Consider the following 27,344-nt stretch of genomic DNA (forward strand, 5'->3'; position numbering starts at 1 on the left):
AAGTGCTTGTGACCCTTTAAACTCCTGCCAGCCATGCTCCACATCCTCACCAGCAAATGGTATCAGCAGTCTTCCTGCCGTTGTGGCAGGTGTATCCCATCATGGCTTTAATTTGCATTTCCCTCATGACTGATGAGGTTGAGCACCTTTTCATACCTGTTCATACTTTTCTATAGAGTGCCCATGCAAGCCATTTGCCCATTTCTCTGTTGTGTTTCTATTTTTTTCTTATTGATTGGCACGGGTTCTTTATTTATGGTGGATCCGATTTATGTTGTTGGAGATGTGTATTGCTGTTCTCGGAATATTAAAAGTTTGACCTGGGAATTCTATACCCACTTATGTTGCCCTCCACATGTAAAAATTTCATTAAAATACTTCCAAATATATAAGAACTCAAATTTTCTATAGATGAATCAGATAAGTAATGGATCAGGGAATTTATATATATGATGGGACACTAAATATACTCAAATGTGAAGTCTACATTTAAATAACTGTGATCATTGTTTTTCTAAAACAGGGGTAATTTATTTACTTATATTTGAAATTGTTTTATATCAAGTATCTCTTTGATAACAGAGAGGAAAAACTATGTTCATAAGGATACCCATAAAAAGCAGGAGACAAAGTGAAGGAGGAGGTGGGAGAAATTATAAGGATGCTAATAACTTCTTTCTCAGCAAAAGTACAATGAACATTACTAAAGACATACTACAGATTTTTCTAAATTACCAGGGTCGAGGGTAGGGAGTAAAAGAAAATATAAAACCTAGAACAAATACAGGAAAGAAAAAAAAACAAGGACACAGCATGGAAAACATAATATAAACTGACAGAAGAGCAAACATATATTATGATAGTAAATGTAAATAGGGTAAACTCATGTATTGAATTTAAGATGAATAGCATTAAACAGCACCAAAAAAGGTTAATAAAGCTTATTTTCCTATGAAAAAACAGAGGCATATATTGCTTACTGATTGAGAATGTGTACTGCATTCTTTAGAACATTATCCCAACCTTGCAAATTATTGTCACTTGTCTGGCACCATAACCAAGTACAAGCCCATTGCTATAGAAAAGATACACACACACACACACACACACACACACGAATGTGTATATATGCATGTATATATGTATATAAATACGTGTATGTGTGTATATGTGTATATATAATGAGACGTATATTCTCTTGCCTATATAAATATATATAATGAAATATACAGCCTTGTGGATGTATAAACATATACCTGTGAATAATTACATTTGCAAATGTATACTAGTTTTATAACTAAGCATACTTGGTTTTAAGTTTAATTTTTTTCCACAGAATATCTTCTCCCTGATACAGACATATAATCAACATATAATCAAGGAAGGAGATCTATCTTTATGTTTTTTTTTTTTTTTAAGATTTTATTTATTTATTTGACAGTGATCACAAGTAGGCAGAGAGGCAGGCAGAGAGAGAGAAAGGAGGAAGCAGGCTCCCTGCTGAGCAGAGAGCCCGATGCGGGGCTGGATCCCAGGACCCTGGGATCATGACCTGAGCCAAAGGCAGAGGCTTTAACCCACTGAGCCATCCAGGCGCCCCAATCTATCTTTATGTTTAAATATATCTATCTTATATGTTTTTATAGATGTAGGTCAGGAAAAGGGATACAGTTAAAGGGAACAGTGCTTCCGAAGGACTCCCTGGGCTGCCTTGTAAACTGACAGATGGGAAAGAATGACTGCTTTTGCTTGGCACTCGGAGCTGTGTCTGCCTTTGCATTTTCGAGGCCTTCCCCGAGAAACCTGACCATCCAGTGTGGAGGCTGGCTTGGTTTCGGATCTGTATCTTTTTTCCCAGCGGCTGGAGTGGCCAAGATTTGGTTTGCATCTTCTCCTTGAAAATCTCCTTTCTCTGCCTTTAAGCCAGTAAGTTTTGAGCTTTTCTGACTGGGGGGCAGAAGGTAGTCACTAAAAGCTACATTATGTTCTAGTTCCAGTGGAAGATTCTGCAGTCAATCCATTATTTTAACTTTTCTCCAGACAATAGGAGCTGGAATAGAGCCCAGAAGTTCTGGCATCTTCTTATATTCTGTTTTCTATATACCATGTAGTCTCCTAGCGCCTATAAAGAGCTTCAGACCACTACTTCCAACACCCACATTCTTATATTTCCTTTCCCCAGCCTTCTCTGGTCTCCCCTCCCTCCCGCCCCCATTCCATATGCTTCCTTCTGCAATCCTCTCTGTGTTATGTTCAGAATAGTGTATATTTGGAGCAAGTCATTTTTAATCCTTTAGTTGAAAACATTCATTCATTCATGAAACATTTAGGCACCGATAGGTTGAGAACAGTGCTAGGTGACTAACTCTCATCTCATCATCAACGATTCTGTAATGCAGGAACGTTATTTTAACTGCTCTTAAGGCTCATAAGGGTTGTGTCACTTGGCCACAGTCACAAAATTTGTTTGGCAGAGCCTGGACAGCAGGCTCTGAGTTCGTCTCATGCGCCAAAGACTGCATGGAGCCCTCTGTGCAGTGTGCACAGGAAGGCATGAGGATTACAGGTCGGGAGGGTAATCGGTCACATCGCAGGTCCCCAGGTCTCTGCAGAATCCACGTTCTTTCTGCTGTGCCATACTAATGACAGACACCGGTGGTGATACATGCCTTGATGTTTCTGTTGTCTGCAAGGTGATCTGGGAATCCAGAGGTGAAGTGGACCCTGACAGGTGCCCTGGCATTTCAGAGAAGAGGTGGCATTTGAACTAGACCTTAAAAGAGGAGCTTTTCCAAAGACAGAAATAAGGGAGGGCACTGTTGTCAGTGAGGAAACCCTCTTGAAGACATGGAGGGATCGCACAGTTGGGTGGCAGGAGCTGTGCTGGTCGCTGCCGAACGTGGGGTGGGACGTGTGCACAGATGGCTCCATGGGGCCCTTGTGGACTGTGCTCTGGAATTTGGGTTCTTTCTCTTGTCTAATATGGGGTCATTCGGGGGAAGCAGTGTGATCAGATTTTTTTGTTGGGGGGTGTATAAACTGGCGGAATTGGGAAGGATAACCTAGGAGGGTTGAGATCAGTTAGACCATACCCATAATTCAGACAAAAGCCTGACCCAGGACATTAGTGGGGGATGAAGAGCCTCCAGGAGCAGAAGCCATAAGAGGCAGACACGTCTAGTCAGTTCATTGGCTGGATACACCGTTGCTATCTTTTTTGGGGGATCAAACCATTTTATTGAGGGGCTTCAGGGAAATGTCAAAGGGCTGGGAGTTCAGTGAGATCAACATACTCAGCCTGGCCGGGACCTGCCCAGCTTCACAGTGGCCTGAAGGCTCTGCAGACCTTTCCTTGTTTGTTTGTTTTTTTATTTTACTTTATTTTATTTTAAGAGAAAGGGGAGGGGTGCAGAGGGAGAGGGGGAGAGGGAATCTTAAGCAGGCTCTACACCCCACGTGGAGTCCAATGCGGGGTTCAGTCTCACGACTCTGAGATCGTGACCTGAGCCAGAATCAAGAGCCAGATGCTTAACCAACTGAGCCACCCAAGCGCCCCTTCTTGTTTGTTTTTAAAGCCAGAAACACAACTAAACTCATTTTCACAAACTTGCTCTTACACTTATTTTTAGTGTGGGTGGCGACCCACACACCGTTTGGCTTGCACGTAGTGTGTATGTGTGATGTGTGCACACTCATGTATGTGTGATTGCGTGTGTACACTGACTGTAGTGTGTTATACACGCAGTATTGAAATTTTCTTTTTTCCTCCCCATTTAAAATATCTTGGAGGTCGTGTTTTGTCCGTTAATCTGGAGCTGCCTCATTCCTTTTGATATTGCTTAGCATTTCATTATACGGACATGCCCCAGTGTCTTTGGAATATATAATGCATCGTGATGGACATTGAGGTTTCTGTTACTTTGCCATTACAAATGAGGTAGTGAGTATTCGTGTATACAAATACTATTGTGCACATATCTGAATTTCCAGAAATGAGTTCTTAGAAGATTTGAAATTCTTTGTGAAATTGCGGAGTCAGATGGACTCGTGTGCATTTGTGATTTCAACATATTGCTAAATTACTTTGCATACTGCCTGTTTTCCTGTACTCTCACCAACACAGGACCCTGATGGCAACTCCTTGGGAAGGTAAACCTGGTACCTTCTTGTGTTTTACAGATGTTTGAGCCATTTGCATTTCCCTTTTATCCTTTTTAAATTTTTCTCTTGAATTATTGACCTTATTTAGCTATAGAAGTTCTTGATATTTTAAGGAAATTACCCTTTTGTCTGGTATGAATTCCAGATATTTGTCCCCAGCGTGTTATTTGTCTTTTAGCTTGACTTTTGGTAGTTATTACTATAAACTTTTTTTTAGTTAAATTTATCGGGATTTGTATATATGTGCCGGGGGGCTTTAGAATTTTGTGTTACACTTAGAGAAGATTTCCCTTTTCTATGAATATTTTTGAAACTCTCCCATTGTTTTTCTTTCAGAACTTGCATAGTTTCAATTTTTTTTTTTTTTTTTTTTTTTGTATTTAAATCTTCCAGCTCTTTGGAATATATTTGAGGGTAAGGTATTGAGTGTGGATAAGACTTTTCCCCCATTGTCTCAACACTGCATTGAAAAATGAATCTCCCCATTGATTTGGAATGCCATTAGGTATCTTCTTATTCGTGGATATTATCTACCCAGACAGACCATAAACTTTTAAAAGGCAACAATTAGATATCATCCTATCTTGAATCCTCCATAAAGCTGAGCATAACGTCCTGCATAAAAGAGGTATGACAGTGTTTTTATATACAAAGAATTGTGACTTACATGTATAGGAAAGTACGCAAAACATTCACATACAACTCAGTGAAAATTTATAAAGTGAATGCCTGGGTAGCCACAACCTAGGTCAAAAATAGGCCATTTCCTCCTCCTCAGAAGTCCCCGGCACCCCTGTCCCATTCACATTCCTCTTCCATCCTCCAGAGGCAACCACTCTCTTGACTTGTGACAAGGATTTTCTTGTTTTACTTTATAATAAGATTGGACCATATAAAATCACCATTGTTTGTAGGTAAAAAGCCATTGAATGTCTGCCATTTCATATTTCAGCCTAATAATTTTACCACCTCTGCATGTGTCTTTGAACAGTATAGTTTAGTGGAGCCTACTTTTGAATATTATTTAAGTGTAATCTTACTGTATTTGTTTTCTGCCATGCTTCTTTCCATTACTGTGACCTTGTGGTGCTCAACCATGTTGTCGAAGGTTGTCAGTTCTCATTGCTAGAGAGAGCCCATCGTACGATGTACCGCACTCTATTTATCCATCCCACTGTGGCGGGATTATAGGTTTCCAGTTTTGACTATTGAAAACAAGGTTGCTAATGAAAATCTTTGTACATGTGTTTTGATGCATGTAACTAAGATTTCTTCTAGGACAGAATCCACGAAGTAGGGCCCGCTCCCTAGTTTTTTATTTTTTTCAAGCCTTTAGTGATTTTATATGTATAGAAGAGTTGCAGAGTTGGAACAGAGAGTTTGTGTATACCTTTTATCCATCTACCCCTAATGTAAGCATCTTACATAGTTATGGTGCACTTAAAAATCAGACATTAATGTTGTTACAATATTATGAACTACAGACTTTGGATTTTGTCATTGTTTCCACTAACATCCTTTTTCTGTTCTAGGACCAGTGTGGGATACCACATTGCACTTAGTTGTCCCATTTCTTTAGACATAAAACAAACTTACCAACTACAGTATAGTATTCGTGTAAAGTTCTTTCTGTTTTTAGCCACATATAGTAGCCAAAAGCTCCTTACTATGACATAGTCATTTGGGTCTCCTTTCTTTCATTGAGAAAAATCCATTTAAAATTCATCCAGGCTCCGTGCCTCAATAATTTGTTCCTTTTGTGAATGAATGAATGAATGCAGCAAATGTCCTACAACATAAAATTTAACCGTTGGCAAGTAAGCACTTCCGTGGTGTTTAGTACATGTACAGGGCACAACCACCACGTCTGTCCAGTTCCAGAACACGTCCATCACCCCAGCACAAAGCCCTGTACTTGCCCCGCAGTTCCTGTGCGCTCTGTCCCTCCTCCCAGCCTCCAGCCGCCGTCAGTCTGCGTTCTGCTTCCGCAGCCTCACCGTTCTGGCTATTTCCCGTGGGCAGGGCTGCGCAGCGTGCAGTGGTTTGGGTCCAGCTTCTTCCACATGTCCTGTTTTTCAGGTTCATCTGCCTTGTACCGCATGTCAGTACTTCCCTCTTTTTTTTTTTTTTTTGGTTTAAATTGTGGTAAAATATATATAACAGAACACTTGCCATTTTCACCATTTTCAAATGTATGGTTTAATGGCATTAACTACACTCACAACACCATACGGCCAGTCCCCGCGGTTCCCAAAACCTTTTCATCCCCCCACGCAGAAAGGCAGTGCTCAGTAAGTCCCCTTTCTCTGCCCCTGACGGGCCTGGTACCTTCTAGTCTAATCTCTCTCTCTAGGAATTTGCCTGTTCTAGGCATCTCTAAGTGGAGTCACATAGTAGCCGTCTTCTTGCGTCTGGCTTCTCTCACCCAGCATCAAGTTTTCCAGGCTTATCCATGTTGTAGCAGGTTTCGGAAGCTCGTTCCTTTTTAGGTTTGGATGATACTCCATGGGCGGCGACCCCACATTTTGTCCAACTGTGGATGGACATTTGTGTTGTTTTCACCTTTTGGCTCTCATCAATTAGCCTACAAGTATTGGAGTGAGTCGTTATTTTTTATTCCTGTGTGTATAGCCCTAGGAGTAGAGTGGTTTGCCGACCCCGGTGTAGAACGCGGACAGCGCGGCAGACTGAATTCTGAAGTGGTTCTACCACAGTCTTGACAATGTTGACTTGATTTTACCAGATTCTTCAGCTTTTGCCAGTCTGCCCGGTGTGCCGCAGTGTTACACTGTGATCTTAATGTGCATATCCTGATTCCTAAAGGAGTTAGTTGAACACATTTTCACATGTTTATAAGCCATTTGAATTTCTTGTTTTGTAATGTGCCCGTTAACGTTCCTATTGGTGGTTTGCCTTTCTGAATTGATGTTATGAACCGATGCCTCCAAATAATGTTTACTCTGTGTCTCTGCAGAACAAATAGTGGAGAAAGATGAAGGTCCGTATTATACTCACCTGGGATCTGGCCCCACGGTAGCCTCTATCCGGGAGCTCATGGAGGAGCGGTGAGTGACGCCCAGGTGTCCACGCAGAGGTGGGCAGTTAAGAGAGCGCGGCATTGAGGCGCCTCTCATTGTCATTGCCTCATACCGGACGACGAACAGGAAGGAGGTCGCGATACCCAGACTGGAAGGTTGACTACGGGGCTCTCTTCATAGGTCTGCCCTCTCTCTTCCCCTCCCCGGCTCTTCTCTCTCTCTCTTGAACTACTTTTTATTGAAGAAATTTGGTGAAATGACCCTGTCCCGTAGTGTTTCTCGAGGTCTGAATTTTGCTGCTGGCTTTTTTGAAGTATCGTTCACTGTGTCCTTCTGCCCTCGCTATGGCCTGTAAATTCGCAGCTGGAGCTAAGATGTCATGGGAATCAGATCATTTTTTCTTTCTTTTTTTCAAAACAACTTCATATGTGGTTTTTTGTGCCTCCACTAGGAGGAATAGAATGCTTCCTCGTTGGCCAGTGGGTGTCTATTCAGGTTATACCCTGAGTCGTTGCGACGCTGTCCCGGGAGTCTGATAGCTTTCTCCATTCCTCATGTGGTATTATGCTCGGGGCTCGCATTCCGCACTTACCCAAGAAGTCCCGGTCCCTTTTACTGGGGGAAAAGTACTTAGAAAACAAACTCTGGTACTAGACGTGCCCATTGCTTCTAGGCCATTTCAGTAGAAAGAGCTAAGAGATATGTGTCGAGTTTTTATTTTTGGTTATTGATTACTGACCAGATACATCGCAGTTTACATTAACATTTAGAATGCAAACTCAGGACTATAGGGTTTTTCCTTAACAACCCTGTTTTGTTTTTTTAAGCAATTTGTGTAGATAGAGACTTTAAAATCTATATACGTGTCCAAAGCAGATATGAAATGCCATGAATTCCAGTGTACAGAAGGGTAAAATAGCTTGATGATTGAGAACATGTGGATACTGGAGCTAGATGTCACAATCTAATCTTGGCCCTGCCCTTCCTGCTGAGTCCTTGCGTAAGTTGTTCCACTCTGTGACTCAGTTTTTCTATCTGCAAAATGGAGCTGATAGAAGTACACATACACTGTAGGAGAGTTACAAAGAGAAGCTGAATCCATGTCTGGAGAGCACTTTGTGCTTATAGGGAATGACCACGCACAAGGGGTTCTGTCTCATACATATATGTACTGGTAGAAATTTTATAACAAGCATTAGCATTTTAATAGTAAAGGCAAAGATTATGTAGACAAACATGTTTGTGTGTACATATACAGACAGATGTGTGGAAGGCTGAGTGGCTCAGCGTTCCCACAGATTTGGGAACCAAATTTCGTCCGATCAGGGAGCCAGATGAATCCTGTCATTAATGTAGCAGGGAACATGATTTTGACCTGGAAAGCTGTACTGGCATCCCTGAGTAAATAAGTGGTAAGATGGTTGGAGGACTGTGATCTCTTGTAATGACTCCTAATCGTCCTGCACCATCTGCAAACATTTAGATTCGAAGTAGCCCATCAGAAAAGCATTTGATCAAAGACCCAATCTGCACATTCGAGCCTGATTGCAAGGGTACCTCTGAGTCCATGAGAACAGAACATTTATGACAGGGTATGCATTACATATGCACACCCACGTGTGCGGACACGCGTATGCGTCACAGTGCCAAGGCTGGGGCAGCCAGCAAGTTGGCCAGTGATGATTTTTTTTTTTTTTCCAAGGAAATCTTGATACTGTGGTTTGCAGGTTGAGGGCTACAGGGGATTCCAATGTGCACATTGATCTGGGACAGTTTTTGTTTGTGTTTGTTTCTTGGTAACAATTTTACAGAATTTCTAGACAGCTCGCTAAATAACTTTTAGTTATGGAAGAGTATGTTTTGAAACAAGGATTAGGAGATAGTGATAAAGTTGAGATTTGTCCTTTTTTTTTTCCCCCCTCATTGCTTTAAAAATAACAGCAAACTGTAGATTCTTCAGAAACTGATCCAAGGGAGGAATTCCTGTCAAGACCAGGAATACTTGTGTTTTTCCTCAGCAGCTGGTTTATTTTTATCTTAAGGACCTTGTAAATTATGTAACAGATTGCGTTTCCATCTTCGTTAGCTGCTGGTAAGCTTAGAGCCAGATTTGTGTACCCCTATTAGGAGGAATGTAATTTCTCATCTTTGGCCCATGGGAACCTAGTCAGGTTCACTCCTGAGTCCTTTTGACATGACCCAAAGGAGTCTTCATGAATTTGCTGGATTTCTCATACAATGAAATTTTCTAGGCCCATCTCTCAGAAATACACACAAGACCCTACTGCTTGCATTTTTGCACACCAACATTACATCCGTCTTTTCCCCCTTTATTCTGATTTCATCACCTGTTATCTTATAGACCTTTTTAAAAAAAAAAGTTTTCTTGTGGAAGAAGGAGAGGAATGAATGATTAGTGAATATCACCAGGCTGGGGGTCTAGTCTGTGAATGGTCCAGGCTGTCTCTTTCCCTAGACCTCTCCCCGCCAACCCTCTCTCTGCAGGACCACTCTACCGCCAGAAGTTGGCCAAAGTCAGGAAGGGGAAGTGAACTGAAATCAAGGAGACGTTGGTGCTTTTAGCTTCTCTGTAAAGATTTGGAAAAAGGAGGGGGAGGTCAAAAGCAAATCCTAAAATATTCTCCCAACTTATTTATGGGTTCCACCTGTGGGAACCCGGGTCCCCACTGACATAGGTAATTGTAGTCAGTTGTTCAAACCCGCGTCCGAGAAGGTTGTGCTGCAGAGTCCCTTGTCCTCCAACTGGGAAGGGGATTCTGTGCAGCCTAGGAGTTCATTCAGTGTTTATTCGAAAAACAGAGAACCAGCACCGTGCTGGCAAAAAAGCCTCTGAGTTTAGGGGGAACTGGTCTCATTACTGTGTGATAAAGGGAACCTCAAAGAAGTCCAACTTTAGGTCAGTGGTTCTCAAACTTGAGCAGGCTTCAGAGTTTCCCAGAGGACTCGTGAAAGCACAGATCCCTGGCCCCACCCCAGAGTTCCTGACCCCGCAGCAGGTCTGGGATGGGACCTGAGAGTCTGCATTCCTCCCGAGTTCCCAGGTGGTGCTGGTCTCGCCACCACCCTTTGAGAATTACTTGCTAAGATGATCGAGTTATCCCTCAGAGTAAGGTTTCAGCCTGTCCTTTCAGACTTTGCTTAGGGTCTAGGAGTTCGTCTATGGGGATGAACATCATCTAGACGTTCTAGAATATCATCTTAATGATAGGCCAGCGAGTGAGACATTTAAGAAAAAAAAACAAAAAAAAAACCCAAATCCAGAGTTGATTGGTTGTCTTTAAGCACAGAGAGAGAAGGTCTAGCTGATCAGACAGTGCTTGGCTCTTATTTGCTCTTGAATATGCAGGTCAGTGCAGGAAGTGTTTCTCATACGGGTGGGATGGCGGGGAAGGTACTGGTCAGAAAGCTCACGTCAGTGTCCTCAGCTCACCCTCCTGTGGGGAACATGATATCCTGTCTGTTTTGGTGAGAGCAGCGTGGACACCTTGCACTGTTCTTTCCCAGGGACCCCAGGACACATCAAGTATCCAGGCTTTGCACTTGGGGACCACTTCCTGATAAATGTTTGTGAAAGTTTTCCAGGAACCGAACAAAAGTGGCAGTATCTGGTCTTTTCCTCTGGAACCAGGCCACACCATGTCAACTCCCCAGGGTCCTGTCCCCAAACACATTCTATAAGGGACTCACATAGCCGTAGAATTTTCATGTGCTAATTCTCAGAAATGCTTTTCACCTCTTCAGTATTCTCAGTTTCACTCAAGATCTCTGGGAACTCAAAGAAACCATATATCAGTATTTTAAAAAATAATTTTTCTTTCCCAATTACAAAAATAAAACCTGTCTGTAAAAGTCTTACTTTAAAAAAGCTAAGAATGAATAAAGCTCTCCAGCAATTATCCAGAAGAAACTTTAAAAAGAAAGTTTCATCCTTACCCTTCAGTTTTTTCTAAGCGTTTATAGCTACACATATATAAATAAATTTTACACCAAAGGGGATCAATCATAACATACCCACTGTTTGCAGCTGCCTCCCCCCTTGTTAATTTCCTCCATGTTAGTGCATACAATTATGTCGAATCCTTTTTGATGGCTGCATGGTTTTCCATTATATGGAAATTTATTATATTGATTATATTGTATTTAGCCAGTCCTATGCTGGATATTTAAGTTGTTTCTAATTTCTCAGTTGTCGATGCAACAATATCTTGTTTCTAAGTCTTGGTGTGTCTGTGCAGTGAGCTCAGAGGCCTAGAGATTCCTGGAAGCAGAGCAGACATGAGAAAGAATGCAGGTCTCTTGCACTATCTAGAAGTGGAGTGTCCCTTTGAAAATTTTCCTAAACCGAAAATGGCAGTAAAGTGAAGCAGCAGTTACATTTGACTTACAGGGAGAAACGTTTGCGCATTCCTGGACCCTCCCTCCCTCCAATTACCTCTTTTAGGCTTCTCCCATACCTTAAGATACATCTGGCTAATGGATGCACAAAATAAATCAAGACAAAGCCCAGATGTTCACGGACACAGTTCAGAGCTCTGGCAGCTGGATGTGGAGATGCTGAGTGGAATTCCTGGGGAAGATGCTTAGTGGGGCCACTCTTGCCCCATTATTCCAGGCGTGCACTGCCTCCACAATGGCTCATTGCAAAATAGACGCTGAACACGATGTTCGCTTTCTGCCTTTGTTCTTAAAAGCAGAAATTCTCTTTGGATTAGTTTCAGTTACCAAAAAACGGGCTGAGGTCGGTGTTTCATAAGAGCACCGTGGTATAACATGTTGAGAAGTGAGGGAGTGCGTACGAGAGCATAGGTAAACGGGGACAGGTGTGAAATGTTATCATTTCTGTCTATTAAACTGTGTGTTAAAGATAATAGGCCGTGGCCGACTCGGATTCATTACAAAAATACAAGGATAGTTTGATTTAGACAGTCCGTTAAAGTAGCACACTGCGTTAATTGACCAAAGGAAAAAAAGAACCATTCAGGCATCAATGTCCTTTGATGTGAAAAGTGCTTTTGATAAAAGTAATAATTCTTGATCAAAAATCTTTCGAACAGGAGACCCCTAGGAAGTGGCGGCCAAGTAAGGGAGTCTCTGTCTCTTCCCTGGGTCACTGGCTTCACGCGCAGAGATGGAGTCAGCAGCATTTTAGTCAAGGGAGGGAATAAGCAAAGGTGCCCCCTAGCATCTGGGGAGCCCTGACTGGGGCAGAAAGACAGGAGCCTGAAGTGGGGCATGAGGAGTGGACAGGAGGAAGGGACGGCTGACCCTGCTTGCAGATGCTAGGACTTGGTTCCAGAAACTAAAAAGCTATTAAAAATAAGACAGTTCAGTCCGGTGGCTACTTGCGTTGTTAAGAATTAATAGTTCGTGAGCTCCTACCTCGTGCCAGGAACTTCAAAGCACCTGAAACCATGTAGCCCCTGGCGACAATGTCCTTTGTTCTCTTTCCAAGTCTAAGAAGTGGGAGCCCTTTTTATGTCCATTTTGCAGGTTAGGAGACTGAGGCCTCGAGAAATTCAGTCACGTGGCTGCAGTCCTGTAGGCGGAAAGTCGGGGGGCTGGCACTGCAGCTCCCGTTGCCCACAGCACTGTGGTCGTGTGGCCTTGGGCAGGGCAGCCAGCTCTGCGGCCATAGTTTCCTCCCCTCTGCGTGAGATGGCCTCGGGCCCCCTTGCACGTGCATGTGCATGTGCAGGCCAGGGCAAGTGCGTGTGCGGAATGTGTGTGCTGTCCGCGGCGGGGCATGGACCAGTTGGTGCTTGGTAGGGTCCCTTCCCCTGGCCTCAGCTGTCGGTCCTCCTCATGCTCAGGTGTCAGCTGGGGATTGTGGAAGGAAAACAAGAAGGCTTTCCCCGTTTACCTCGTTCTGCCTGTTGAATTTATACATAACAAACTCTCAGGGTGACTCAGCTACCAAGGCTGGATACAAAGGGCCATGTTTAGCCACTGGCTTGAGCACCCTTCCCCAAGGCTTGGAGATAATAACCAGGGATGTTGTGCTTGACGATCCCCTCGACCCTGGGCGAGATGGACCAGAGGCCCTGGGAGCCATAAGTGGCCACTATGTCTCCAGAGGTTCTCGGCACAGAACAAACACTTAAACTCTTCTCCTTCTCTGTTGACCCCATGGTAATGAAACCCACGCCTAAGCACACTGAGGCTTGCCTTCTTACCATAAGCAGCTCTCCTCTGGGGCTCCACTGTGCTGATGGCGGCTTCTGTCTCCGTCTCCAGGTACGGAGAGAAGGGGAAAGCCATCCGGATCGAGAAGGTCATCTACACTGGGAAGGAGGGGAAGAGCTCTCGAGGCTGCCCCATCGCCAAGTGGGTGAGTGTCAAGCCCCCCCGCCCACGGCCCCAGCCAGGGCTGTGCCTCACTTCCCTCCCACAGGCCAGGCCAGGGGTGTGTAGAGCCTATAGACACTTCCTGTCCAGCAGAGTCAGAGTCGGCATCTGTGCTCGGTTAAGGTCACTTTCCCCCAGGCTGCGCTCTCTGCTCTTGTTTCAACGCCAGCCCCTGGCATCCTGGGCTGGCCTCAGAAATGCTCTAGTCATTACGTTCAGTTCAAACTCTCCCCATGGTTCGGAGACGTGGTTGAAGGGAGGCACAGAGACGGTGCTTCCCTCAAAGCGGGTCCCCCTGTGGACCATGTGACCCCCGGGCCCCACGCGTGGCAGAAGAGCTTGGCCTCCGGGGGCGGGGGGTGGGGGTAGGCGCATGCATCTGTGTGACTTCTGAGCCACTCTTGCCTTCGAGGCAGCCTAAGTGTCTGCAGGGGCAATGGCGGTGACTGAGACCCCCGTGCCCACACACAGTTTTCTGACCTTGTCCTTCCAGTCCTGCAGGAGCCCTTTAGCGTCCCTGCAGAGTCTGTGCTCCAGAGCAGCCATGGGGTCGTTAGGTAGCCGTGAGCTTGGCTCTGTGCCGGGTGCTCGGTGGAGAGATGCGCCCGGAATAAGAGAGCTCTGGGCCTGTGCCCAAGCGGCTTCTGATGTAGAGACACGGGAAATAAAATCAGAGACCCGAAGCATCAAGGTCTGACTTTGAGACAGTGCTGTGAAGTCCAGAGTGCAGGGATGTGCATGGTGGGGGGAGCGTGAGGCTCAGGTTCTTGGAGGAGGGGGTATGCATGGAGCCACGACTGTGGGGCCGTGAGTGCAGGGCCATATAAATGGCCTGAGGGAAGAGCAGAAGCATTTCTGGCAAGGAGAGTCATGGGAGCAAAGGCAAAAGGCTGCATGAACACACAGCTCCCTTGGAGTGAGGGAAGGCGGTCCATCTGTCCATCTGTGCACATGGTCTGTCCGCCATGCCTTCGTATGTTGGTCTGTTTTTAATGGACATGAAAGGTGTCTGAACCTGAACTACCACATATCTGTTTTTAGCAATTTTCAGTCAATGTTGCTGAATTATATACAATAAAAGAATCTGGGGGTGGGGTCGCCTGGGGGCCTCAGTAGGTGAAGTGTCTGTCTTCGGCTCAGGTCATCATGATCCCAGGGTCCCTTCTCAGCGGGGAGACTGCTTCTCCCTCTGCCCCTCCCCCCACTCGTGCACATGTGCGCGCTCGCTCGCGCGTTCTCTCTCTCAGATAAATAAGAACTTCTAAAAGAAAAAAAAAAAACAAAACCTGGAACTACATAGATGTTTCACAAGTATGAAGCAGCACAGTGTCCTGTCCTCCAGAAAGTTGGGCGTTACAGTGGCGGGTAGACGGTGTGTGTCTGTGGCTGATGAGGGGGTGGTGTTATCCCCCTCAGAAGCCATCAGTGACCTGGCATCTGCCCCTTATTCCTGCTCATTCAGGTAGCCCTTGAGGAATTCCAGAGTCTTGGATGGAAAACTGAAGGTCCTCACCCACCCAGGTAGAGACTTTTCCATCTTTGGAATAGTCGGGAAGAAAAGAGCTGGCTCTGTGGGTAGTGGTGGTGAAGAGAATATGCATTTCCAGTTCCCAGTACCCCCGAGGAGCAGCTCCTGTGGGTCTCTGCCAGGCCTGAGGAAGGAGGTGCCTGGGTGAAGAGTGAGCTCAGTCCCTGGGGCAGTGAGCGGAAAGCAGAATGAGAGAGCGGGAGGATCTTGATCCTCACACATTGATCCTGCAGGGTCTATGGACAGATGCCCAGAGCAGAGCACGCAGGACACCTGATGTTTTGTCCAAGGATGGAACAACTCGGGGGTGTCACCAAATCCCGGTGGGGGATGCTGGCTTTGAAAGAAAAGGCCAGATAGAAGGGAATGCATGGTGACAGTGGTCCCAGAGATGGGGAAATTCCAGTATCTGGTGAGGGAACATAAAATGAGAGAGGAAAGAATTTTTTTATAGGAAGAGCAAATAGTGGCAGGTCATAGATGATGACAGTGGTAAGAAAGGGGTGGTGCTGAGTCGTGTGGTGGTCTTATGTAGCCATCTCCCTCGGTGCGGTGGGCTTCTCTGGTTTGCCTACACAGCCACCAAATACCCGATCTGTTCTGGTGGTAGAGCTCATCTACAGAGTTCTACCTCCCTGGAAGTTGGAGAAGGGACAGGTACCCCCTCACGGGGAGGGGACTTATCAGTGCCAAGAAGGGCAGATTATCTTTGGCGGCAGCATAGCTTCAGGAGCCCAGGCGGTGGTCTGTGGCTACATACAGAGCAGTGCCTGGCTGCCCATGGTGGACGACACCTCCCGTGGTTCTCCCTGCCCACAGCTTCCTCCGGTCTCCCATCTAGAGCCCGGGTTTCCCTTTCCAAACAGCTGCATGTCTTTGTTCACCGTCCAAGCCCCCAGCCAGTATGTTCATCTAAAAGTAGTATGCCTATCGGGCTCCTTGCTCAGCAGGGAGCCTGCAAAAAAAAAAAAAAAATAAAAAAAAAATAAAAGTAGTATGCCTGACAAATTCGGGACTTGACTGGCCAGGATCTCAGGGACAGAGCTGAGGCTCATCATGGGTACCCAGTAAATGTGTGTTGGGGGAAGGATCTAAGAAAGCAGTGGGATGGCCCAGGGAGCCCACTGGTAACCACCAGTTGTAAGGTGACCCATACAGAATATGGAAGTCGCCAAGCGTGGGAGTAGGGGAGTGACCCAGGTCACATTCCTAGGGCTCAGTATAAACAGGGACACACCGGAAGCAAATGCCACTGACAGCAGAAGTGGGCTTTCGGTAGAAGAACCGCGGAGCTGCTGCATGGGCCAGTCCGTACCGATGACCGGGGAAAGAAGGCTGGTATTTGAAGGCCCGTAGAGGGCACAGTGGAACGGGCCTCCTGGGGAACCCCGGGGGTTGAAACGGAGTACCAGGAGTGGGAGCTGTGAGAAGACAGATTTAGGCTTCTGTTGGGTGCAGTGCTCAGGGAAATCCTGCCCAGAATCTGAGTGGGCTGTCTGTGGTTCTGTGGTGGCTTATGAGCCATTGGTGTTGCCGAGCTCAGGTGTTGGTGTCCTCCTGCCCTTCTGTGGGTCTTTCAATCGTGCGCTTCGTGCATTCAGTCCTGCTGGCTTCCTTCCTAGTGTGCGTAGGGCGCTCCACTTTACTCAGTTTTCTTACGGTTTTTTTGAGTGTAGCCATAGGCCTGTGAGGGTATGGCCACAGAGAGCTGTCTGCTTGTGCTAGTCATGTTTATGTGCTTGCCACTTGGGAAACCAAAAGGATATGGCCTCAATCTCCGCTTAGACAGGTAAGGTGTTTCCCTGTGCGCTCGGATCACACTGTCACACATGGGCGCCATGAGCCAGTGCCCTGCCCTGCGCACTGAGCAAGAGGTGGACGGTGGTGCCTCAGGAACCCTGGTGATAGGACTGCTGTCTTTTTTTTTTTTTTTTAATATATGCAATTTTTTAAAAAGATTTTTATTTGTCAGAGAGTATGCGCGTGCACACACACACACAAGCAGGGAGAATGGCAGGCAGAAGGAGAGGCAGGCTGTCCGTTGAGCAGGGAGCCTGGTGCAGGACTTGATCCCAGGACCCCAGGATCATGACCCAAGCCAAGGCAGACGCTTACCCGACTGAGCCACCCTGGCGGCCCAGGGACTGCTGTCTTATCAGTCCCTGGGATGTGCACAGCTGCTCACAACACGCCTGGACAGTCACACAGCGAGTCCTCTCACAGCAGACTTAGTGGCACGTTCATAGGTTCCTTTTCCCAGAAAAACAGTTTAAAAAATAATGATGTAACTGATGCTCCCCTGGGATGGCTCAAAGCAGGAACTCGTGGGCCAGGGATGTGTTTTGTTTAGCCTGCAAGGTGCCCCTTAAAATTTAGAAGGAAATTCTGATCCCTGCTGCAGCCGACATGAGCCTTGAGGCTGTTACATGGAGTGGAATAAGCCAGTCACCAGAGGACAAGTCCCGGACGACTGCACGGTTATGAGTTTCTGCACACAGTTGCCCTCCTCAGAGGGTCAGCAGATCGAGTGCTTGTTGCCACGGGCTGGGGAAGGAGGCGAGAGGAGAGAGTGTTATGAGGCTACAGAATTTCTGTTTGGGGTGAGGGAGTTCTGGCGACAGGTGCCCCTCAAAGGCAGCTTACGGACGCCACCGAACCACACACAGAAGTGGTCAGTTTTATGTCCTGGGTGTCTTACCATGATTTAAAAGATTGGAATAAATGCTCACATTGTTATTTATTTATTTATTAAGATTTTATTTATTTGACAGAGAGAGAGAGATCACAAGTAGGCAGAGAGGCAGGCAGGGAGAGGAAGAAGCAGGCTCCCCGCTGAGCAGAGAGCCTGATGCGGGGCTTGACCCAAGCCGAAGGCTTTAACCCACTGAGCCACCCAGGTGCCCCCAAATGCTCACATTTTTAAAGCAGAGATCTTGTGTAAAAGTCTGGATCTCTGTTGTCTTATTAAAATTGGAAGAGGTGGGTGTCCTAGGCTGAGATTCTCCTCAGGCACTGGTCAATGGAGAGAAGGCCGGGCTTATTCCTTTTGAAGGGCAAGTGCTGCTTTTTCAAGTGGCCGTGGTCTGTCTGCACTGCTCCCCCGTTGTCCGTCTTGACTCACTCTCCTTATTTATCCTGTCTGGCTGCCTCTTCAGACGTCTCCTGCACTGACACACTCATGACCAAGTGTGTGTCCAGCACAGGCATCTCCTGACCGCAGACCCATCTCCTGGGGCCTCTGAGGACTGGCTGCTCTCAGCCCGGTCATGTTCCCAGTTAACTCGCCAAGAAGCAGCCCACAACCCACCCACTGTCCCCTGCCACAAAAGTGAAAATGCATTTAAAACTTTCTCCTGTCCGTCAGCCCCTTGAGTCAGAGGGTCCCAAAGTCCCCTTTCTCCTCAGTGTGTCTGAATGCGTTCCTTTTCCCATGTCATCTCCCATGGCCCTGCTTCAGCACGTGATCCACTTCTGCTTGTGTTAGGTCTGTTAGTGGCCTCGCTGTGCCTCTCCCTCGCCCCTACCACCTGCTCCCCTTCTAGAGCAAGAAGCTCCTCAGGAGAGCCCCCTATGTTGACTTTTCTGTGGAATGCCACCTCGAGTCCTTGTTCCCTCGAAGCCCTTCCCAGTCTACCCTCCTCACAGGCCCTCATTGGCTCCTGGAATTAGCTGGGGTTCTTAGGAGAGTCAGCCACCTCATGCCTTGGCTCCCGGGCCCTTTGCCATGGGAGCCAGGTGGGGGTTCTGGCAGTTGGGGTGGGGGGAAGCCTGGCTGAGGAGCCATGGGGTGTAGAGCCCTAGGCCCTTGCTCGTCATGTTAAGAGCCTTATTGAGACACAGTACATATACCATACAATTTGTCCATTCAGAGTATACAGGTCATTGGTTTGGGGGACATTACTAATCTTTAAAAATTATGTTAAATTATACATAACGTAAAATTGACCCTTTTAACCATTTTTAAGTGTACAGTGGTACCAGCTACATTCACTTTTTTTAAAAAAAGATTTTATTTATTTGACAGAGATCACAAGTGGCAGAGAGGCTGGCAGGGGTGGGGTGGGGGAAACAGGCTCCCTGCTGAGCAGAGAGCCCGATGTGGGGCTCGATCCCAGGACCCTGATATCATGACCTGAGCCAAAGGCAGAGGCTTAACCCACTGAGCCACCCAGGCACCCCTACATTCACATTCTCTATTTTTTTTTTTTTTTTTAGATCTTATTTATTTGACAGACAGAGATTACAAGTAGGCAGAGAAGCAGGCAGAGAGAGGGGGAAGCAGGCTCCCCACCAAGCAGAGAGCCCGATGTAGGGCTCGATCCTAGGACCCTGAGATCATGACCTGAGCCGAAGGCAGAGGCTTTAACCCACTGAGCCACCCAGGCGCCCCTACATTCACATTCTTATGCAACCATCACCACACTCTGTATTTCCAAAACTTAGAATACAGAAACCCTATACCTGTTAACTAAGTCCCCATTCTCTGCTCCCCGAGCCCCCGACAGCCGCCATTCTACTTGCTGTCCCTGTGAATCCGACTGTCCCAGGTACCCTTTGTAAGTGGAATCCTGTACAGTATTTGTTCTTCAGCATCTGGCTTATTTTACTTAACACAGTGCTCTTCGGGCCCATCCCTGTCATCGTGTGTGTCTGATGTTTTTTCCTTGTTGACAACTATTTCACGTGCGCAGAGACCACATTTTGTTTATCCGTGTCTGTTGATGGACATCTGGGTTTCTTCCGCTATCTGGCTGCTGTGACTGGTGCTGCTCTGAACAGGAGCCTGGAAACGCTTGTCGCAGTCCCCGCTCTCAGTCCTCTTGGGTAAATTCCTAGGAGTGGCCCTGCCTGGTCATGTGGTAATGACATGGTACGCATTTCGAGAAACTGCCCAAAACTTTCCCATAGTGCCAAAGCCCTTGTTTTGTAACTAAAATCATACAGATAGGCAACATTTTCTCTGCAAATATTTTAGGACAACATAAAAAGAAATCTCTGAATATATCTTGGCTCACAATTTTATCTCTATAATTTTAGTTCTAAGCCTATGCAACTCATCAATAACTTATTGTAGTAATTATTTTTTATTTTGCTCTTAAGAAAATGTTTGTGTTTATTATTCCCTAATGATAGCGGTCTCTCAGCCTGCGTGGTTGCTGTCGACACTGCCCTAAAGACCCACCGCCCTGGTCTGGTGGGCAGAGGTCAGGGGGTATCATGTCCCAGGCAGAGGAGCGAGGGGGCCAGTTTCCGACAGTGAACAGTGTGCACCTGCCCACAATATCTGCAGGTGATCCGTAGGCACACGCTGGAGGAGAAGTTGCTGTGCCTGGTGCGGCACCGGGCAGGTCACCACTGCCAGAATGCTGTGATTGTCATCCTTATCCTGGCCTGGGAGGGCATCCCCCGCAGCCTCGGAGACACCCTCTACCAGGAGCTCACCGACACCCTCCGGAAGTATGGGAACCCCACCAGCCGGAGATGTGGCCTCAATGATGAGTACGTGGGGAGCAGGGCAGGGAGGGGGTCCCTACATGCAGGGCTGGGGGCGGCTGGGCCAGGTGGCCATTGGCAGGGTGCTGGACAGCAGATGCAGGGGACTCTGTCCGCCCGCCCCGGGCCCTGCCCGCCCTGCAGTCGGCTGTGATGAGAGCAGCTCCCCCACGATCCCAGCCTGGGTTCTTCTGGTGCCAGTGGCAAAGGGTCTCTTCCCTGGGCTCAGCTTTGCTGCTGAACCTCACACGGACTTTGGGACTCTAATGCTGGAACAACCGTGAAAAAGTGTGTGAGCGACCCCCCCCCCCAAGTGTAAGGCATCAGTAGTCATCACGAAACCTGCCCTCCTAGAGTCTCTTCCCATTTTTAAAATTAAGGTATTTTTGCTTTAAAAAAGTAGAGTAAAAATTCATCCTTTTAGGTATACAGTTTGAAGAGGGTTTTTTTTTTGTTTTTTTTTAAGTTTTTATTTAAATTGCAGTTAATTAACCGACAATGTAATAGGGACTAATGTTTACAGCGCCGTAGCCAACACTGCCACCATCCAGATAATGGAACAGTTCTCTCATTCCCCCCAATTCCCCTGTGCCCCTTTACAAGAAAGTCCTTTCTTCTGCCCTTGGCAGCCAATGGCCTATCATGCTTCTTGTCCCCATAGGTTTGCCTTTGCAAGAATGTTCTATAAATGGAACCAGACCGCGCATAGCCTTTTGGGTGTGGCTTCTTTCCCCGAGCCTCATCTGTGCTCGTGTCAGCTCGTTATGCCACTGCCGGCGGTGGCACCTTCATTTATCTGTTCCCCAGTTGAGGGGCATCTGGGTTGTTTCCAAATTAGTTGTTGAGTGACAATGTCAGTGTTAATTTGTTTAAAGGCCTGTCAGCACCCGGGCCTGAAGGACATGGGAGTGTTCAAACCCCATAGTTCGTGTTACGACTCTGTGTTGAATGCGTCGAAAGCTGAATGATATTAGAGTTAAGGCAAAGGACAAACCTTATTGGGGTTTTGGCTGGATTCTTCCTACTTACCTCAGACAACCCACGAGCTTCTCCCAACAGCAGGAGGTTCGGGGGTAGGAGAAGAACGGGCTGCTCAGAGCGGACCGTCCACCCCAGGACACTTGGGAGAGGAGTCGGAGGTGGGGAAGGATGTGGTCCCAGTCACTGGGAGGCCACGGATGCCAGGCCTCCGCAGGACCTCCCCCCTGGCAGGGAGGAAGGTTTCTGAACAAAGCCTGTGTCCACGTGCCTAACGTGAGACGTCTGTTGCAGCCGGACCTGCGCTTGCCAAGGCAAAGACCCCAGCACCTGTGGCGCCTCCTTCTCCTTCGGCTGTTCCTGGAGCATGTACTTCAACGGCTGCAAATACGCTCGCAGCAAGACGCCGCGCAAGTTCCGCCTCGCGGGGGACAACCCCAAGGAGGTGAGCGGGGAGACCCTCCTGCCAGCCCCCCTCTACCTGCCGGCCTTCGTGCCCTGGGGGGAGGGTGGGTCAGCAGGTGGGACTCAGACGGGGACAGAATGCAACTTGCTTTGTTTTTTTTGAACTGACCTTATCTTGCCCTGAGGTAAGGGGTGTGGGGTGTGGTGTGAGGGCAGGGGGAGTGAGAGATTAGACTTAACTGACAACTGGGTACCCCAGACTCTTCCAGCTTTAAAACCATCTCTTTATGGCAGATGTTCAAATTCTACATCTGAATGGGACCCGCTTCCTGGGTCATTTCTTCTCTTCGTTCTTGCCAAGATGTCTTTCAGAGGGTAGGATGATTAGCAGGAAGGGGAGCCGCAAGGCCATGGGCCATTTTCTGGGGCCAGTGTTGGATTTCCCAGAGTGACCTTCATCCTGCTTGGCAGCCAGTGACCTCTCTGCGGTTGTTCACCTGTCCGGGCCCTTGCTGTCTCTTCCTGAGAGCCTGGCCTGGCCCTTAGGCCCTGGCCTGGTGTCCACACGGTACAGCCTCTCGGTAGCTGCCTTGTCAGGTCAGGCTGCCCTCCGCCCTGCCCCTTCCCCTCTGTTGCCCTGCTTGTGAAGGCCATTCCAAGAGGTGGGCTCCCCTCTGAGTTCCAAGTGCAGAGAAGGTGCAGACCTGTCTGGGCTCCCTGTCTTTTCCCTTTCAGCCTCCCCCCTCCCTCCTGCCTGAACACCTGTGAGGTAGGGTACTGGGCCCTTCAGTGGGGGTCAAGGCAACATCTTGATCCCTGGTTCTACCTTCCATATATCCCTAAGCTCCTTGTACCAGAGGGTTTCCCCCTTTTCCATGGGTATGGGGATTCCCCTTGAGTGTGTGTGTATTGTTTTTTTAGGATTTTGTTTTTTAGGATTTTTTAGGATTTTTTTTAGGATGTTGTCAGGGAGAGAGGGAGCACAAGCAGGGAGAGTGGCAGGCAGAAGGAGAAGCAGGCTTCCTGTTGAGCAAGGAACCTAATGTGGGACTTGACTCCAGAACCCTGGGATCATGACCTGAGCCGCAAGCAGACGCTTAACCGACTGATCCACCCAGGTGCCCCAGGCGTGTGTTTTTCTACTATGCATGTAAGAAACTTTTATGCTCAGAGTTCTCAGCCCTGCTTTTCAGAAACAAAAGGAAGCATTTTCAAAGCGGAACTTTTTTCCCTCAAAGCCTGGCTTTTTTTTTTTTTTTTTTTTAAGATTTTATTTATTCATTTGAGAGAGAGAGAGAGAGAGAGAGTGGGAGTGTAAGAAAGAACGAGAACAGGGGGAGCAACAGAGGGAGAAGTAGACTCCCCACTGAGCTCGGAGCCTGATGCCACCAGGCTCAATCCTACAACCCCCAGATCATGACCCAAGAGTTGGATGCCCATCCAACTGAGCCACCCCGGCGTCCCCGAAGCCCGGCTTTTAGACTGTTGCACAAGCTAGTCTACCAGTCTGGTTTGACACTAGACTTGTATTCCTGGCGGCATCCGCCCTCCCCTGGAAGCAGTGAATGCAGTTGTTTCAATGAAGAGAGGAGCCCGGGGGCCGTGGGAAGTAAGAATCACCAGGAGAGGAAATGCGCCGCCTTCATTTTTCTCTCTCACGCGCCCTGTTCTGTCAGCTAGCATTCCCGTGGGCTTCCGTCCCGCTGCGCTCGGGCTGGCGCCTCCCAGGTGTGCGTCTCAGCCAGGCTCACGGCACCCCAGGGTCTGGGCGCTACTGCTCCTCACTTCGTGGAGGAAGCACATGGCTTGCCCAAGGCCCTGTGGCAGTAATGGTGAAGTTGGGCATGGATTTTCCCGGAGCTCATGAGCCTCACCCCTGCACTGTGCTGGCCCTGGGCCCGCTGTGCTGGTGGCAGTGTCTGGACCGCAGCCAGAGGCTGGCGGTGGCTGGCTGCTCGGGCCGCCCGGCTGGACAGACGCTGAGCCATGGGTCCCGCGCTCACATTTCCACTTCTCTAAACTTGGTTTTCTCTCTTCCATCGTCTTCCTCTGCATGCCTGTGCTCAAGGCCTTCTAGGAGGCCCCTGGCCCCACCCCCGCTGGCTCTGCTTGGCCCCCTTGGAGGGCCAGGCCGGGGACACCTGAAGCCTTGACCAAACGCAGCGGGGATGCTGCTGCCCTGTGTGGGGCGGCACTGGCCAGCGGAATGCCCGTGAGGAGGGAAACGTTCTCTGTAAAAACAGCACGGGAGCTGCGTGGAACCGCTGAGCATTTGGAAATGTGACTAGTAAAACAGGGGGACTGGATTCTTCACTTTAATTAAAATTCACATTTATTTTGGTAGCCGCACCTGGCTGGAGACAAAGGCACACGATGGCACAGGTCTGCAGGGCAGGGCTCTGAAGGGTGTGCCGCGGGCTCTGGGCCTGGCTGGCTGGGGGGCTCCCCCGCACAGACCTTGAGCACCCCTCTCGCCTTCACCTCCCTGCCTGTAACACCGGAAGAGAAAGCCGCCACATTTGTTGCTCCCGCTTTTACATGCCTGCCCCACCACACCTCTGGCCCGGGATGCTCAGAACTCAAAACCAACAGCCTGTTTCATGGGTTGTGAGCTGCCCTGAGCAAGAGCCTGGAAGAGCAGTAGCTGGGCAGTCCGGGGATGGACCTTCAGGCCGAGACTTTTCCTGAGCTTCCATGTCTCCAGCTTTAAAACGGGCATGGCACTGTGCCCCTTCCCGAGGGAACTCTGTCAAGACCCCTGATGGCACCTAACTTCTACCTTCCCAGCAGCCTAGTGGTGGTCCAGAATGGAGGTCAATTTCCAGCGTACAGAGCTTGTCAGGTGGGGCTGCTGTGGGTGTGTGTGACGGCTCTTCTTCCCACAGGAGGAAGTACTCCGGAAGAGCTTCCAGGACCTGGCCACCGAAGTCGCTCCCCTGTACAAAAGGCTGGCCCCCCAGGCCTATCAGAACCAGGTATGGGGTCCTGGGCCTTTCTCTGCCCACGTGTCATCCACATCTCTGTCCTCCTCCCATGGTGTTCCATACGGGAAAGCTCGGCTAGAGAGACAGCGACAGTGGAGGTCTTGAATGAGATCCTTTCTTTACATGAGCTAACGGCATCCCAGACCATCTCTCCTCTATCCCTTGCTTTCATGCCTCTTCGCCTATTCATCTCTCACCTCCTCTGGTCTGGCTTTTCCCAGGGAGGCTCAGGTTTCTCTGTCCTCTTGCCCCTGCATCTCCCAGATGATGGGAGTGGGACTTGAGGTAACTCAGAAGGAAGTCATTTCTACAGGGTCTTCAGCCAGAAAGCCTACCTTCTGCAGCCCATGCGCAAGGCAGCCACGGTGCTTAACCTCCCTCCCTCCAAGACCTAGCCTCCCTGATGCAGAGTCCAGGCCACTGACCTCAGGTCACACAAGCAGTTCTCCTTGGCTGTCCACACAGGTGACCAATGAGGAAATAGCGATTGACTGCCGTCTGGGGCTGAAGGAAGGGCGGCCCTTCTCGGGGGTCACAGCCTGCATGGACTTCTGTGCCCACGCCCACAAGGACCAGCATAACCTCTACAATGGGTGCACTGTGGTAAGGAACCCTGGGCCCCCTGCGGGATGATTCTGGGAGGGGGACTGGTTTGTGCAGACCTGTGAGCTCAGAGTAGGGAGGAACCTGGAGACAAGAGTCTCAGATCTGCAGGAGGTGTGCCCTGCCAGACTGCTCGTGCTCACTTCTCTGAGAAACGCATGGACCGGAATGCTTGGACCAGGCCGGCCTTGGCTCTGTGTCTCATGTGGGTGCTGCAGGGTGCAGGCTCTTGGACACCTGTAGGCCTTCCGTTATCTACAGATGGCTCCAGGTCTCCCTGAACACTTGGATTTAAGTCCAGACAATCTCCTGATGCACCCATTGAGCAAATGTTTATTGAGCCCCAGGTGCTGGTCTAGATGCTGGGGAATAAAATGGACTAAGCCCTGCCCAAGTATGTGATACAGTTCATGTCTGGTACCAATGAAGATGGAGTAGAGGAAGGGGAAAGAGTAGATGCTGTTTGAAATGCTGTGGGCAGAGAGGACTTTCTGAGAAGGGGCGGCTGAGCTGAGACGTGAATGAAGAGGGAGAGTGAGGGAATGAGTGTCTGGGGGTGGAGTGCTCCAGGCAGGAGGACCAGCACAGGCAAAGGTTCGGAGGCAGGATGGGATCAAGACACAGGGAGCCCGGAAGGTAGGCAGAGCTGCGGGCTATGCTCAAAGTGTGATGGGAAGCCCTGGAGGGCTCACCAGCCAAGAACGGTAGGATCTCATTTATGAAGTTAGAAGCTTCCTCCTGCAATTGGCAAATAGAAGTATGTGGAGGTGGTGGATGTGGGGGGGAGCCGGAGGAGGAGGCCAGTTAGAAGGCTGGGACAATGTCTAGGCTAGAGGTGACAGGGCTGGGGCAGGAGGGAGGGTGGGGAGGAGGGTAATGGGATGATTCTGGGTGATTTTGAAGGTCCAGTCAAGGGAGTGTTGCTGATGGACAGACGCAGGATAGGAGAGGGAAGGACAAGAGAACCACCCAAGACTTTTTGCTTGAGCGCCAGGACATGTGTTGGGGTGACACACCGAGCTGTAGACTAGCAGGAGAAGCCAGTTTGGAGGGAAACTATCCTGAGAGGCCTGCTGTCTGCCCACATGGACGTGCTGAGTATGCAGGGGAGGGGGCGTCTGGAGAGCACGTAGCTCACACTTACAGCCATAAGACCAGGTGTGGTCACCAGGGGAATGAGTACAGTTGGAGAAGAGGGGAGGTTTGGGCTTGAGTGGACCTCCTTGAAGGGATGATGCCGGCTTTCTGCTTTGCTTTTTACTGGGTCCTGGCAGGCAGGGCTCCCCGGGGAACTGTAGCAGAGGCGGAGGCCCTGGCAGGTCATCTGAAAGGGGGATCCCAGAATTTGGGTGTGACTTGGGTCTGACACCAGGATTGATGGCACAGCCCTGAGATCGTATTTCTTTGCTTTGTCCTCCTTCCTTATGTCCAAGGTTCAAAGCGAGGTGGGGCAGGCATCTGTCTACATTGTACAGGGAGGGTTTCCAGCTGAGACAGAGAGAAAGGGAGGGACCTGCAGGATTTAGGAGAGGGTTAGGGGAGGAGGAGGAGACACTGGGAGATTGGAGCACGGCGAGGTTATTTCAATCCCAGAGCTTGTAGAGTTTAGAGTAAAAAAAAAAAAAACTTTTTTCAAAATGAGCAGTATTTTTTCTGATTAAAAAAACTATTCATTGTTTAAGAAGGTATAAAGTGAAAATTGCCTGAAATCTCATGGACATGACCAATGTGAGCATTCGGGTGACCATCCTTTCAGGCACCTGAACGTGTGTTTGCGTGCGTGCGGAC

General features: G+C 48.5%; 1 protein-coding gene across 2 annotated transcripts in view; it reads left to right on the plus strand.

The window, feature by feature from the left end:
- The window catches only part of LOC111148027 (tet methylcytosine dioxygenase 3), a 98,447-nt gene that overhangs the window by 62,451 nt on the left and 8,652 nt on the right, over positions 1 to 27,344 (plus strand). For both annotated transcript variants that reach the window (XM_022504380.1, XM_022504381.1), the window contains 6 exons: positions 7,136 to 7,226; positions 13,455 to 13,548; positions 20,384 to 20,592; positions 21,859 to 22,009; positions 24,855 to 24,944; positions 25,419 to 25,556. In XM_022504380.1, coding sequence (XP_022360088.1) covers positions 7,136 to 7,226; positions 13,455 to 13,548; positions 20,384 to 20,592; positions 21,859 to 22,009; positions 24,855 to 24,944; positions 25,419 to 25,556 — 773 coding nt within the window. The remainder of the gene's footprint in view (positions 1 to 7,135; positions 7,227 to 13,454; positions 13,549 to 20,383; positions 20,593 to 21,858; positions 22,010 to 24,854; positions 24,945 to 25,418; positions 25,557 to 27,344) is intronic.

This window comes from Enhydra lutris, unplaced genomic scaffold (genome assembly GCF_002288905.1).
Source record: "Enhydra lutris kenyoni isolate GAN:26980312 unplaced genomic scaffold, ASM228890v2 scaffoldscaffold18, whole genome shotgun sequence".
NCBI classification, from domain to species: Eukaryota; Metazoa; Chordata; class Mammalia; order Carnivora; family Mustelidae; genus Enhydra; species Enhydra lutris.